At 44.0% G+C, this 15,891-nt stretch overlaps 1 protein-coding gene across 2 annotated transcripts in view; it reads left to right on the top strand.

Moving 5' to 3' along the window:
* The first annotated feature begins 809 nt into the window (after positions 1-809).
* Positions 810-15,891, top strand: part of ZNF106 (zinc finger protein 106) — a 42,888-nt gene continuing 27,806 nt past the window's right edge. The window contains exons 1-4 of one of the 2 annotated variants that reach the window (XM_079964249.1): positions 810-921; positions 8,066-8,151; positions 9,717-9,778; positions 15,440-15,634. In XM_079964249.1, coding sequence (XP_079820375.1) covers positions 8,098-8,151; positions 9,717-9,778; positions 15,440-15,634 — 311 coding nt within the window. In that variant the 5' untranslated portion in view covers positions 810-921; positions 8,066-8,097. The remainder of the gene's footprint in view (positions 922-8,065; positions 8,152-9,716; positions 9,779-15,439; positions 15,635-15,891) is intronic. The other variant, XM_079964248.1, reaches the window with a different exon arrangement.

Here is a 15,891-nt window from a genome sequence, read left to right as displayed (position 1 = left end):
CGGTGGCAATCGTTGCATCAGGTCAGATACCTGCGTTGGAGACGTCCTTGCTTTTCGATATATCGGTAAGTTTAGGTTTTTGAGAAGTGTGTCCACCTCTATGATCGACATAGCTGAATTTTCCAGATTCTTCTCTGAACATAAGAATGTGATAATAAACAGACTTAAGCAAGGAATAAAGAAATCTCCTTAAAGTCCCATGTACTGGCTGGAAGGGCAATAGCAAATCATTACAACTTTCTCCCGCTAAAGTGTAATAAATAAAGATTTGTGCGTTCGCTTTCAGGTTTGTCTGCGCACGCAGGTTTTTTGTTTTTTATTCAGCTGAGTTTGGGTTTAATAGCTGAATTCTCAGGGATGACAAACTTGGTCTCCAAGACAGGCTTCTTAGTAGGAATCATAATGTCTAATCCCTGTGTATGGCTACATTTCAGGGAGCTTCGAAAGACGCCCCACTGTGAACCGCGTCGGCAGGTCCTCGTCCCAACGAAGGATCCATGCCTTACAAGCCACTCCCGCGCACGGCCATCTGGAAGCAACGCCAATCGAATTCAACAGAAAGTGCCCAAGTTCCGCCGCCTCCGGGAGCAAAACTACAACTCCCGAAATGCCCCGCGCCCTAAGGCCGTGGCCACAATTTTCTCTCGCAAGAGTCGTTTCCCGTCGGAAAGAGCGCCGCCGAGTCGGGTTCTGTGAGGCGCGAAAACTACTCTTCCCAGAATGCAAGGGCGCGTACGGTCTGGGCTTTCCGATTGGCTGAATCGATGGGGGCGCTTCCTGCGTTGTGGCGCGGGTCTCTTTCGGGTCGGCAAGTGTCCGGAGTAGGAGCAGGAGGCGGCGGAGGAGGGAGGGGGCCGTGGCCAGCCCATCTTGCTGGGCGATGGGCCTGGGCTACGCAGCGGGGTGAGGAGGGTACGACCTGTGAGTACTGAGAGGTGGACGGGCGGTGCCTGGCTCTCCAGTGCGTGGGGAGGAGGAGAGGCTGAGATTAAGCGCAGGCACGGCGGCAATGTAGATGGGGTGGCTGTAGGTCACGAGTATGCGAGACCTACAGCTACGGTTGTTTGTGGGATGGGGCAGTTCGGGGGAACCATCTTAAATGAAGTTGTTAGGGCTTCCGAGCACGTAAGGCTGGAGGGCAGCGTGCAAGCAGCCTTTGCGCGAGATTTTGTACTTTTGAAGCACACATTGGAGGACAAAGCCCCACTTGTGGCAGTAAAAGCCTAATCTAGAAACCTTGTTGGGGTGATATCGGAGACATCAATTTTCTTGCATTATAGCTTTCACAACTTGTACGCACCATGCAGACAGCATTGTAATTAGGAGCATCCTATAAAGTAAGGGGAGGCTAACCATTAATGTACACGTTTTGCATATATTTTAATATGCTGTTGCAAATGGGTGCGTCGACATCTGCTAGTGCTTCTTAAACTGTGGTGTGGAAACTTTGGGGCACTTTCGGGAATACTTCAGAGGTGTAGTTTTTCCAATACTTCCATAATGTTGTTTGACACATTTTCTTGGATCATTCTAAAAAGTGTTTGTGTAACTTGTAAGCCTTTCAAGAGTTGTCTGATGTAACAGATATGAATGCAGTCTGCAAAGAACAAATGAGAATAAACCTTAGTACAATTTTATATATATATATGTAGTTTGTTTTGAAGTCTGAAACTGGTAATTGTCAATTATGACCCAAACTTAAGAGTTACGGTGATATCAAGTCTTAACATCTGGGTTGGTTCATTTGGAGAGAGGCAGACCCTGAGGCATTCGGGTCCTGAGCTGCATAAAGCTTCTTAGGTCAAATCCAGCACTTTGAATTGGGCCCGGAAGCTATCTGGTAGCCAATGCAGTCAGGCCAGAATTGGTGTTCTGTGCGCAGACCATCTTTCCTTGGTGAGTGACCTGGCCACTGAATTCTGCATCTACAGTGTCTGAACTGTCTTCAAAATATTGCAAAAGTTACCAGAGCATAGACAACAGAAGTTAGGTTATCCCTGTCTACATAAGAGTATAGCTGGGTCACCAACTGAAGCTGATGGAAGGCACTTTGCACCACTGAGGCCATGAAAGCATTTGATGAGACAACATTTTCCTTGAAAGAGAAGAGTTTATCTTTTATCTGTGGCACAGCCAAACTTACTTATTTGAGAAGCAAATCTGCTATTTATTTCCAGCATGCAGTTGCAGGTAAGATGTGGGCACAGGTGTTTCCTGTAGTGTGAAATGATTCTCATTTGGATCTGCTGCAGCAAGTCCCTGGAGAAGGTTGCGGTGGTGGATGGGCCTGTCTGGACCATTTTGCTGGGTGATAGCTTCTGGGTTGACACTGTCCAGTGCAGTTAGGAGGGGCAGGTTGCAATTCTGTATGTAGCACAGGAGTTCTTATGTGGTGTATGATTTGGTTTTGTGGTCTGCTGCAGAAGTGGGCATTATGGCTGGTTTTCTCCACTAGGTGGTGTTCTGGTTGGAATAGAGCATGGGTAGGCAACCTAAGGCCCGGGGGCCAGATCCGGCCCAATCGCCTTCTCAATCCACCCCGCGGACGGTCCAGGAATCAGCGTGTTTTTACATGAGTAGAATGTGTCCGTTTATTTAAAATGCATCTCTGGGTTATTTGTGGGGCATAGGAATTCGTTCATTCCCCCCCCCCCAAAAAAAATATATAGTCCGGCCCCCCACAAGGTCTGAGGGACAGTGGACCGGCCCCCTGCTGAAAAAGTTTGCTGACCCCTGGAATAGAGTCTGGGATGTCCAACTCCCAATAGTCTGCCAGTTTTTTAATACTGTAGATCGCAAGTGATCTACTACTGAAAGTTGTGGAGCTTTTTTTAGGAAGCCAAAGTTGTGGAGCCTGAGCTTTTTTTAGGAAGCCAAAGGGTATCCTTGCTTTTTTTGTAAGGAGATCACTGATGGGCCAGAGGTCAACCAGGATCTACCAGTAGATCACGATCTACCTGTTGGACACGCCTGGAATAGACATCAGAACATTTGCTTATGTAGTTTGTTTGTTACATTTATATCCTGCCTTTCTGCTGAGGCACTCAAAGTGGCATACATGGTTCCACCGCTCTATTTCATCCTTGTCACAACCCTGTGAGTTAGGTCAGACTGATTGGCCTGAGGTCACTCAGTAAACTTCATGGAACCGTTGTTTCCACAGTGCCATCGAGCTGGTGCTAAACAATGAAGCCGAGAGGGAGGGTCTTGTCAACTGGGCATGCCAGGACCTCCATACACACTGCCCAAGCATGTGAGGGCGATCTGGCTGCGACATCTGTCACCCCATTGATCGCCAGGGTTGATTCGGCTGATCTGGCTGGCTAGGCGGGTGTCACCTTCCTCCCTCACTGCTCCATGTGCGTCCCTCCCGAAGCTGCGCGCTCTGTGGAAGAGGACAACCATCCCAGATAGAAGGAGTGTACCGTTCTTCGGTCAAGGGTATACGATAGCTGCGCTCCCCTGCTAGAACCTTCAAACAAGCTCAAGGTCCACACTGCCCAAGCTTGTGCCCCGGAAAGGTCACTTCTGTGCTAAAGCAGCAAAAAGAGTGTGGGAGGCAGTAGTTATTAGTTGCCGATCTTTGCAGCAGGCACTGTGGTTCTTCAGCAGTTTGGCTTTGCCCCTGGAGGCGCACTCCATTATCTCTAGACCAGGGCTTGGCAAACTAAGGCCCGAGGGCCGGATCAAGCCCAATTGCCTTCAGGATCCAGCCCGCAAACTGTTTGTGGATCAGCATGGGGATTCTGTTCGTTTGGGCTGTGCCATTTTTTTCTGCGCCATTCCATTCCCACCCCCCACACCGTGGTGGTGCCTCCTCCCTCCCTCCTCCTGGCTTCTCCCCGCCCTGCCTAGAGGAGGAAGGGGGCTGGATGAGCGCAATTTTAAGCATCCCCTCTCTGGAGCCAGCCCTTTCGTGTCACTCATCTTCCCACCGCCACCGCTGCCCTGGTGCTCCTGTTGGGCCAGAGAGCGGAGCAGACGAGCTCGCTCTGCCTACCCATGAGAAGCGGTGGCAGTGGTGGCAGCAGCCCCAGGGAAGGTAAGCGCAGCGCCTGGGGGGTGGGGAGGAGGACTACCTGCCCCCCACACCTCTTCTTCCAACTCCCCCCCTCCAGTGCTGCTTCTCTGGCCTGCCACAAGGTCTGAGGGATAGTGGACCGGCCTGTGGCAAAAAAAATTGCCGACCCCTGCTCTAGACAGATGGATGCCAAACTGTACTGGGTCCCACCACTCACTACTTCCTAAAAAGCGCTGTGGGGTAGGTTTGGAGGTTCTGCCTCCATGGCAACCATAGGTCCAGGAGAATACTCTGAACTTGGTTTTTTTTTGTTCTGTACAGGAGGGTGATCTGGGTATGGAGGGGCAATATGTGGTCATTTTCAACTCTCAAAAGCTTCTAACCTCTGAAAGGTGTGGTACATCCACCTTTGGAGCAAGGTGGAGCCAAAAGGTTTCCTGACTACCCTAGGTGAGTTTCCGACTGCTTCAGCCTGTGATCCTCTCAAAGTCCTGGTCAGTCCCTGGAATAACCAGTGTAGTGTAATGGTTAGAGTGTTGGATTTGGGCCTGGGGGACCTGGATTCAAGTCCCCACTCTGCCATGAAGTTCACTGTCTCTCAGCCTGACTTACTTCAGAGGATGGTTGGCAGGATAAAATGTGGGGAGGAAGAACTGTGTAGGCTATCTTGAGTTTCTTGGAGGAAAGGTGGGATATAAATGTTTTATTTTTTATTATATAGGAAGGGCAATGTGTTATGCATGGAACTACCTTTGAAGAGTCTTTGGAAGCTGCAGTTGATCTGGAATGTAGCAGCAAGGATTTTAGTGGCCACATAACCATTGGACCATGTTATATCTGTTCTGTGTCTTCAGACTGCCAGTTTGCTCCAAGGCACAGCTCAACTTATTGATGATTACCTTTAAAGACTTAATGCAGGGGTGGGCGAAATGCAGCCCTCCAAGCCTCTCTACCTGGTCCTCAGAACTCTTCCCAGACCACACCTCTCACTGGCCTTGTTTGCAACCCCTTGAGTGTTTTTGCCCACCTGAAATGTGTCCTTCCATTCTCATGCTCCCCTCCATGGGTGATTCAAAGGGTGTCTAGGACCTCAGTTACTGTACAAAGGCAAAATTTACATTTGTTGCTCCTTCCACTTTTGCCTCTGGCTTCACCTGCCGCTGGTATGTGGCTCCTGGAAGGCTGCCCAGAAGGAATGTGGCTGTTGGTCTGAAAAAGGTTCGGCCGGCCGGCCGGCCCTAATGGCTTGGACCCAGGATTCCTGAGGGATTGCCTCCCATAGCACTTTATCTGCTCCCAGAACTCTTGCCTTCTGCTCTAGGAAACTGGTTCCCTTCTTTCATTGGAGGAAAGCCTGCGCTTTGGGGTTCTGCCACCTCTTTACATAGATTCCTTGTTCCTCTTTTGAACCAGCCTATCCTCACTCCCTGTGCTGCTCCCATTGCCCAAATGGTCCTTAGTTTCCTTGCTTTGCCTGCTGTATCCAAGCGGGTGTGGCGCAAGGAGTGTCACACCTGCCAGGTAAATGGATGCGTGAGGTCCCCTGGCTCACAAGTAGAACAAGGAGGGCCCTGCTGTACCCCTCTTTTCTTCACAGGCATTTTATTCCTCCTGTGACCTTCCCTGGGTGACATGAAAGAGCCCTTGAGAACTTGATTCTAGACCAGAACCTGTTGCCTCTTTGAGTGCAGTCTGAGCGGTCCCTTTGCAGAAAGAAGCTTGCCCTTGCCTCCCATAGTGACAGCCAATAGCAGCTGACCTCTGCCAGTATTTTTAGCCTCCTCTCATAAGTGGCTGCAGTTGATTGGGCAGCTGACGGGAATCCTTTTAAACTCCTCTTGTGATCACGTATAATTACTCTGATACTCTAATTCACCAAAGCAGGTGTAATTTTAGATCCGCTTGGTAAAAGTCACTTTAACGGACTGTGCTAACTGATTCTAAAAGCCGGGCCTACTCTAGTGACCTTGCTGTGCCCATTAAGTATTTGGCTTCCCTTCTGCCCAACAAATTCCAGAAACACTGAGCCAATTTTAAGCAATATGCTAAACATACAGTGAGCATTAATTCATCAACTACAAAGCAATGCTCACATAGAATATTAGGCACAGAGAGCAGGTTATAGCCGACAAGGAAATCCATAATATTCCGTATAAGGATTAGCACCTCCTGCTTTTAAGAATACTCGCAAGTTCCTTTTCACATTAAAGTAAGCTTCAGAAGTTTAAAGGGATGTTTATAATTTTGCCGCTTGACTGTAGTGATCTTGAACGGCATTCTTTTCATCTTAGAGTCATGAAAGTTATGCCGCAGCTATTGAGGGTTGGGCTGCTCCCCCCCCCCCCCCCCCGGAATAGATGCTTTAAAGTTTTCTGCTTGGAGTGGGAGACATTTTCCAGCATAACACAAAACACACAAAACCTTAAATGTCTGTACCTGACAGAATTTTACCGGGTAGTTTATTGATGACTCTCTCTACATAAGAGCTCTTCCTCAGTTACCGTACTTACAACTGTGCTTTATACTTCAGAAACATTCCTTCCTGTGAGTTAAAACCTTCAGCAGTTCCTGCATGTAACTGGTAGTCAGTGTGTACAAATGGTACAAGAAAGATGAAAGCATGCATTCTAATAATGGCAGATTCTGCAGTCTCTTAACATAGTAGCAGTTATGCAGCAGTTTGTGTCCTGTATTAAGGGTGTTTTAAATATTGACCCTCGACCTATGTTTCTTGAAAAATACTTTTATGCAGTCATGTCCTGTAATCTATCTGCGCATGTTGTCTGGTATTCTCAATATACTATAATATTACTATAGTAGGATTGTCTGTTTCAGTTAGGAGAAGGCAACACAAGCCCCAGAGCTTGTGTTTAGCCCAGTGTGACTTCCTGTTTAATACTCGTTAAGAAGAATACTATTAAGTATTTATTGTTATCACATCCCACCTATTATCTCAGTAGTTCTTAAAATAAATTTGTATGTTAGTGCAGTGTTATTCCTGTATTAGCAGTAGCGGCTGGCAGTTAACCTAAGATGCCCCAATAAGAGCCCAAAACCAACATAGAAAGTGGGGCTCATAGCTATTGCTCTTACCATTCACCAGCTGCATCTTAGTTTGCAAAGCCCTATGCATTCACCATGTGACAGTTCACCTTCAGACAGTTTATTCCAAGAAGGAGACCCCCCCCCCCGAAAAATATTGGACTTAAATTACTGCTTCCTGAAATGCCTAATTTCATATTCTATCATCTATCTATCTATCATCTATCTATCTATCTATCTATCTATCTAATAAAGCTATATACCACTCAATTGTAAAAAAATACCTACCGTTATATACTACTCAAAGCAGTTATACATATTTCTGATATATCTGTTAGTATGAATATCTAGAATGGTTAAATAAACAGTGTAGAAGACATATTTGCATATATCTACTTTAACCTGACTGTTTAGGATGTGAACAAAAACTGATGTGCTGTGTGATGGCATTGCTATATAGCATTTGCTATTTTATTCATCATATGCTGCTTTATCTTTAAAACTCAATCGTTTTTTGTAGTGGTCAAGACATGCTCCCGGTTTTATCTTAAATTTATCAAAACTTTGATTTGATTTTTATCTTGAGTTTATCAAAACTTTGATTTGATTTTCATCTGAAATAGCAAGAAAAATGATAAAAATGTAGTTCTTACAAAAGAACTATGCTTTCATGACAATAATGTCATTAAATTGCACCATTTGTGCAAGTAAAATTTGAATTTTATCCAACGTATTTCGGTTCTTCAATGTATCCTTCTTCTAGTCCAAGATTAAATGGCCACCATTGGTGCTCAGAAACATTACTGTAGTACAGTACTTGATCAAAGAGAGATAGCAGTTAGGTTGCTATGAAAAAGAACTATAGCTAAAGTGAAGATGTGAATGACAGTATGAAAATAAAATGGTGTGCTTGGTTGTTTTAATGTCGCACTTGTTTTTTCATAAAAACTAGGAAACGGTTGAAGTGTTACTGAATACGGTTTATTTTTTCCCTGTTTGTAGGGGTCGGATAAGACATTTTCAAAGTGTTCACTATGGTCCGAGAAAGAAAATGTATATTGTGTCACATCATATACAGCTCAAAAAAGGTAAACTGAAATGTCAACTATCCCAATAAAATGTAGTTTTCTGAAAGAGGCTATGTTGATTTAAGATGCATATCTTAATTTTCCAGAGGTATTTCCACAGTTGTTCAGGGTGGCTTTCATTACATTAAAACCACTGCATATTAATTATGATAATAATAAATACTAAGCTCACAATGTTAAGAAACAACAGCAAGCACCATAGCTTTACTCCAGGAGAAACAAAAAGTTAAAGTGAAAAAGGGCCTAAAAAGCTCTTAAGCTGAGAGCAGAGTAACAACAGAGAAGGGGTTAAGTGACTCTTCTGTGGCAATGTGTTCTGCATCCTGTGTGGTGCTCAGAGAAAGCCCCTTTTCATGTTTCCACCGACCATGCTTCAGATGATGGCACTGGAATTTACAAAAGGGCCTCTCTGTGGGGAATTAAATATATGATTCCCTGTGGACCCACGTATGTGGGTAAACAATAAAAGAATCAGCTGGGTGCCCCCCCCCAAAAAACCCCCACATTGGAAGTGGTGGCCAGGAAAATTGAATTTCTGAAAGTAATTCAGATTGAATTGTACGTGTATACACCCTTCATACCTGGTGAGGTGCACATGTAATGTTTGCTTGGGTACAAAATGTAAAGTAAGAATTGGACCTTAGAAGAAGTTAATCAGGCAGAGCTCTCAGAGCAAAAATAGAATAAGACGAAATGCATTTGTATAGGTCAGGTCAAGTCCTCAACCACCGAGGAATTTTTGAGGAGGAGAAGGGGTGGGTGGGAGAGGTCTCTTAATAACTATTTTCTCTTCTATTAGAACTGACACGTCCCCATGAGCAGAGAGTCGGATTTCTCAGAGCTCTGCTACAGAGACTAGCCTCACTTTCTGCCCAGAGTACACACTAAACTACAGGATGAATTCCCAGAAACAAATTAGACTAGCACAATACACATTTTAACATTGTTGAGCCAAAATACTTAAGTATTGCCCAGTTATCCTTAACACTGTGTGCTTTGTGATCGCTCATAAATCTTCTAATGTGGCTCTCTGGATAGTATACATTTAAGAAATGGAGGCTAAATATAATCGCACATATAACCGGGGAGGGAAGGTATATAATTGGGAGGGAAGAAGAGCATGTAAAAGACCTAGATATGATTATACAAAGGAAACTAATGAGAAAAAATGGCTGGAAATGTGCAAGCCTTTTCAGATCCATACACAAAACCCAAAAGAGTGTGTGAAATAGTTGCCTAATCAAATAATTGAATCCTAAGAGACAGAGAGAGAATATTATATATTTGTAGAACAGAACATGTATAATGTGCTCTATGAACAGTATAAAAGCAGATATCCCATCTTCATTTCTATATTATTAAACTTTGTTTCTCCTCTGTTTAGTGCCACCTTTTCCGCAAAGGTGATTTCGCATTCTAACGCCAGTAAAAAACAGTGGATAGTGGGATAAGCCATCAAACAAACTGACAAAATTTAATAGGAGGAAATTGATAGATGGATGAGGAGTACTTAATTATGCTCTGCTTTCTGGCTATTTATACTTTAACACTTTTTCTGCTTTTAGGAGATGGATGAGCACATGAGAAGTATGCTTCACCACAGGGAACTTGAAAATCTGAAAGGGAGGTATGCATATAACAGTATCAGCTATGTCCTGCTGAAACCTGATGAAGGGCTTTGGAACACAACCCTTCTATCTTGTGTGGAATGCAGTCACTTTAACTATAATGATATTGGTACCACGCCTTGTATTTAAGCACTAGCCTGGTAGCCATAGGCGACGAGGAACTCCATGCATGCAAGTGAATGCTCTGTCCATCCTCAGTGCTCAGCGCAGCAGCTGAACCGGCTGCCAGAGAAGGAAAGCACAGGAGTAGAGTGGGCTGCTGTAGGAGGAACAGGGGTTCTCTGTTCCTCCTCTGCCAGCCCTCAGCAGGCTACTAAAATGTTTACAGGCTAGCGATTTACACGAACTTCTTTACAAGGATGATTTTAAAATATTTTCTAGGGTTTTCAGCTTGTTAAGCTCACAGGGCAATGTCCAGTGAAGTAGTTCTGTTAGGGCAAGGATTTGTCTTTGCACAGTGGAACTTCCCTTCTCTCTGCTGTCCCCATGTGTCTCCCCCTGCTCCTCAGATCTGCTCCATAGGGTTGAAAGAACCCCGGGAGCACATGGGGAGTGGAGAAGAAGGGGAAGTTCCACAACCCAAAGTCATTGCACTGACATTACAACTTCGTGGACATCTCTCCTACTCTTTAAAGTTCAAATCAACAGTGATTGATTATGATTTGGTGACTGGGCCAGGGGTTGTTGTTGATGACGTTTATGCTCAGCTTCTTAGGCAGACTTTTGTCGTTACTTCAGATTCTGGCCTGAGGGCTAGGGGTGTTTTTTAACAATTACAGTGGTACCTCTGATTAAGAACTTAATTTGTTCTGGAGGTCTGTTCTTAACCTGAAACTGTTCTTAACCTGAAGCACCACTTTAGCTAATGGGGCCTCCCGCCGTGCGATTTCTGTTCTCATCCTGAGGTAAAGTTCTTAAACTGAGGTACTACTTCCAGGTTAGCAGTGTTTGTAACCCGAGGTGTTTGTAACCCAAGGTTACCACTGTAAAATAATTGGTTAAATACAATTTGTGCATCTAGTTACATGCAGCTTGAGCTCATTGACTTCAGATGAATAGATACTTTTATTTTACAGAAAGATACAGGGTCTCAAAGTAATGTGCAGGTGTTAGAAGATGCCCATTAAAAAAAAAAGGTGAAATTGAGCTCTGGGCCTGAGGCGAGTGTTGGCATTCTTATTTTCAAGTAAATTGTGGGTTAGTGGATAAAAATATTGGCTTTGTTACAGAAAGTCTGGGTTTGGTTACCATCTCTGCAGTGGACTTAGCCAAAGAGCACAATGGATGGATGCTGGTCCCATAGCACGAATGGCAGTGGATCAAAACCATCCTCTGCTATGCCTTTTTGCTTTTTCATGTTGCTAGGGATGGCTTAGAAATAGATTAGAAAAATGCCTGGCTGTTGGGTCACAACTGAAGCATGTTTAGAGGTGATACACTTCTGGTCATTAAGCATGGCTGGCCTCCATCATGACCCACTTGTGAACTTCCTAGCTAGCCACTATGGGGAGACCAGCAATTGAACATAGCCTTTTGGTATTTCAAAGTTCAGTCAATGTATGTGGAGGGAGGGGGGTGTTATGTGCATGTGCACATGTGTGCATAATTTTCAGAGGTGGAGCAAAGCGAGTAAAGTGTTGGAGTGGCTGTCCAAGGAAGAATTTATCTTTACTCAGCTTTTAGAAATGCTTTAGAGTAAGATGCATTTTGTTCATTCTTCGAATCAAGCCTTAAAGGGGCTGACCTTGTTCTTGGCAATGAGACCCCATCTGTTCTATTGCAGAACAGCTGAGAGATGGTTGCTCTGATACCAGAATGTCATCAGCATTAACTTGAGCAGTGTAACTCGAGCTTTGCTTATTCTAGCTAATTTTTAGAACAATAATTTTAAATAACTTCCTAAAATATCCCATTAGGAACCAACCTTTTTTTTTTCTTTTTACAACTGTTAACATTTCTATAAGTTCTGATGCCAAATGTGGTTCACACTGAAGGTTTAAGCAAGGTTCTATTGGTTTTTATATTTATAATTCTCCTGTGTGTGTCTTTGATTGGTTAACATTCACATTAGGGCAGATATGAATGTGTATCATTTATTTCAGTGGTGCGGTGCTCATGCCTGTCTGGTGTGTTGGATTGGGTCTGCTTTTTAACATGCATATGAAAACTGCACCACAGGGACTGGCTTTTCCCTTGTTTAGAGGTATCCTAGTCTAAATCCAGAGGCAACTCATTCCACACAAAGTTATTTTTGCTATCTATGTGACATCCATGAGAGCAGGGAACACTCCTGTTGTATAGACAGTGAGAGGGCAAGTAGTGGTATCCAGGGAGCGAACTGTGCTATACTAAGATACACTGTGTGGGGCGGGGTGTGTGTGTGTTGAGGCAAATATTTTATTTATTGATTTATGTATACAGTGGTACCTCAGGTTACAGACGCTTCAGGTTACAGATGCTTCAGGTTACAGACTCTGCTAACCCAGAAACAGTACCTCGGGTTAAGAACTTTGCTTCAGGATGAGAACAGAAATTGTGCAGCGGTGGCAGCGTGAGGCCCCATTAGCTAAAGTTAAGGCCCCATTAGCTCAGGTTAAGAACAGTTTTAGGTTAAGAACAGACCTCCGGAACGAATTACGTTCTTAACCCGAGGTACCACTGTACTTAATTAACACCTCATAAACATGTTCTCTTCACGTTAGACAAATCACTTCAAAGCACAACCATTATCCACAATAAATCTTAAAAATCCATCTGTCTTGGGAAACAATGGAGGAGTGCGCCTTTAGGTTTGCTGTCAAACAACAGTGCCGTTTACAGGCGCTAGAACCAACCAATGAGCGGACATACCATAGGGACTTAAAATATGATCTTAAAGTGCTAGGAAGAACACAAAAAGGCTTATCCTGATGCTGAAAGAATAACAATGTGGGCATTCCAAAGTGGTGGGCAGACCCACCACTAAAATGGTCTCTCTCATTCACCTCAGCTTTGGTTTGAGGGGGCACTATAGAAAGACGGCTACCATTGTTGTCCCACCACTAAAAAGGTCTCCCTCATTCACCTCAGCTTTGGTTTGAGGGGGCACTATAGAAAGACGGCTACCATTGTTGTCCCACCACTAAAAAGGTCTCCCTCATTCACCTCAGCTTTGGTTTGAAGGGGCACTATAGAAAGATGGCTACTGTTGTTGTTGTTGTTGTTATAATAATAATAATATTAAACCACCATCTCAAGGCAATTTACATGTAAAACAGTTGAAAACAGTTAAAAACACAAAACAATAAACACATTTAAAACAATGCTAAAACCCTATCCAGCTACAATAACCTGCTGGTTATAAAAACCATAGAATCATAGATTGTAGAATTGGAAAGGTCCCTGAGGATCATCTTGTCCAACCCCCTACAATGCAGCTGTCCTATAACTGTTTCTGGAAAGTGCGGATAGCTGGTGTTAGTCATATTTCAACAGGAATGCTGTTACACAGAACAGAGGCAGCCATATTAAAAGCCCTCCTCTGAGTTACTGTAGAGTTGGTTTCTGAAATCTTTGGCTCTTGCAGGAAATACTTTCCAGTAGACCACAGCAATCTACTGGATGTATAAGGCATATGGTGACCTGTCCAGCACCTTGAACTTGGCCTGGTAGCAAATGGGCAGCCAGTGTAAAGGCTGCAAGCAAGTTGTTACATGCTTCTGGTAGTCCCACCCCCCACCCCAAGAAGCAGCTTAGCCACTGCATTCTGTACCAGCTGCAACCTCTGAATCAATCCAAAGGGTAGCCTCACATTGCAGTAATCCAACTGTGAAGTTACCAACACATGTTCAGTCCAAAGCTCCTATGAGCTTTCAATAGCTGTACAATTCTTTAGTTCCTAGCCTTTGCACTTAAATAGGAGTTGGTGGAAAGTACACAGCTCATTTATTTGAAAGCCTTTTAAAGAGGCCTAACACTTTGTTTAACAATCAGCTGGTCTCTCTTAGTATAAACTGTGTAAAAAGGCTGTTAGTCTAATATAATATCTTGTGAGTGGGTGAAATATTCTCCCTCTCCCCCCCCCCCCCGGGTTTTGTTTTTCACATTTTTAAAAAAGCTGCAGAGGTGGAAGAAAGTTCCTAGGCCTCAACTTCCTTTGGGAGGAATTCTTTACAAGATAGTGAAGATGCTTGTGATCTAGGAGGTGTGTGTGTGGCGAGGGTGTGTGGGTTCTCTCACTTTGTTATGAATATTTTAGCCATGTGACTTCACAGCTAGGCAGAAACTCACATATGTAATATATAACAGCACTAAGCTTTTTTAAAAAAAGCAAAACTGTGCCTAAACTGTGTTTGCCTTTCCCTTAGTATATAACATACATTTTTGGTTGTTGTTTTTTAAGTGTGCCTGAGCAAGGACAATGTTTCCCAGGGTGAGATGCAGAAAATTTGAGGGGGTTGTCAGTATTTGGGACAGTGTAGGCTAAGAGAGGTTATTTCTGGTCAAATCACATGGGGCTTGAACAAAGTTTCAAGAGTCTTAGAATTTCAAAAGTGGAGGTTCTAAATGCAAATCCCCCCCCCCGAATTCCTATGTGAGCCGAAGGAGAAGTCATTGAGTCTTAATAGTCTGCAAAATGTCATCAACCTCTCTATGAAGATCTATTTCCCCCTTCTATCAACTATTATGTACATGTGAAAGTATAACTTTCAGCGCCTAATGAAGTCTGAAGTTCTTGGATGAGTGTTGCAGATCATAGTTACAAAAAACCAAAAATAGTTCATTTGAGAAAATAGTGAAGGTGAATAGCAAAATAAAAATTTTGAATGTAGTTTGCCCAAAGGACTGCAAATATGTATTTTTTTCTGCCCCTCACCCAAAACATGAAACAAAATTGTGTGTGTGTGATTTCCACCCCCCTTCTTGGCAGACTTAGATGAAATCAGAGTTCACACACTTGTCTGAAACAGTTGTTGGCTTCCTCCAACTGAAACAATTTTGTATCTTCACAATAATCCTTGCGGAGCAGAGAGTGGATTTAGCTTGCATCTTATGAACCAAATAAATGAACCAAATAAAGTAGAGCAAGCAGGCGACTCCCTCCCTTCATTTGCTGTGCTGTAAAGTCTTTGGATTCCAGGCCACTGTGCCAGCTGTCCCAGTTTAGGTTTCACTGAGTTAGGATTGGCTGTAGAGGTGTAGTCTCCCCTCCTCTTTGCTGATGCTCATTGGGGGAGTGCTGAGACAGAGCTTAAATCTAGAATCTTATCGCCAGGCTTCCCCAGTGCAGCTGGCACCATGGAGGTGCTTCAGAGCAGCTTCTGCTAGCTCTGCAAGCCCTCCACTCTGCCACCTCCTCCGCTATGTTTCCTCTGACAAGGTTTTGAGTACAACAATCCAAGAAGAATCCCAGTTGACACTCCGATTATTCTCAAGTCCTTTACCTCTTGATTGTTGGAAATAAATCTGAAATCCACCCAGACATCATTGAAATTAACTACAACCGCAAAAGGAAGAACTTCTAAACCTGCAGGGTTTTCAAAAAGCTGCAATGCAGATTGCTAGACCTTGTGCACGTTTGATGTGACACTTGCAGATTCAGAGGAAACTGAGTTAAGATCAGCAGCGTTTGCCATGCCTGTGGGAAAAATTGAATGTCCAGCTTCTCCATCTTTCCCCAGGGACAGCAATCATGAGTGCCAGGTGTGCAGGGTGACAGTGGTGGGCTTGTCGGCGTATGCCAAGCACATCTCCAGCCAGCTGCACAAAGACAACATCGAAGCCCACGATGGAGAAGAAGGGAAAGAAGAGACTAACGAAGAATACTTTGACAAGGAACTCATCCAGTTGATTAAACAAAGAAATGAGCAGAACCGGTGAGTGTGTTCACGTTTTCTTAGCAGTTGCGATGTGGAGTTCTTCAACACTCTTTGAATATAGGGAAATGATGCCAAGAGTGTACTGTGCCTTTAGTACAGTCTGTGGCCATGGCTGGGAAAGTTGTAAGAGCTGCATAAGTTACTATTTTTAGTATGCAAGTTTTGTAGCATTGCCCAAAGACCACTTGTAGACCAACGGAGCAGATAACTCTGGGATGGACCGTTAAACTTGGTTTCCCTGGCTTGAAATCAAT

Source organism: Podarcis cretensis (genome assembly GCF_951804945.1).
Source record: "Podarcis cretensis genome assembly, chromosome: 1".
In the NCBI taxonomy this organism is placed as follows: Eukaryota; Metazoa; Chordata; class Lepidosauria; order Squamata; family Lacertidae; genus Podarcis; species Podarcis cretensis.
Note: the sequence above shows the minus strand (reverse complement) of the source record. Positions and strands in the feature narration are given on the sequence as shown.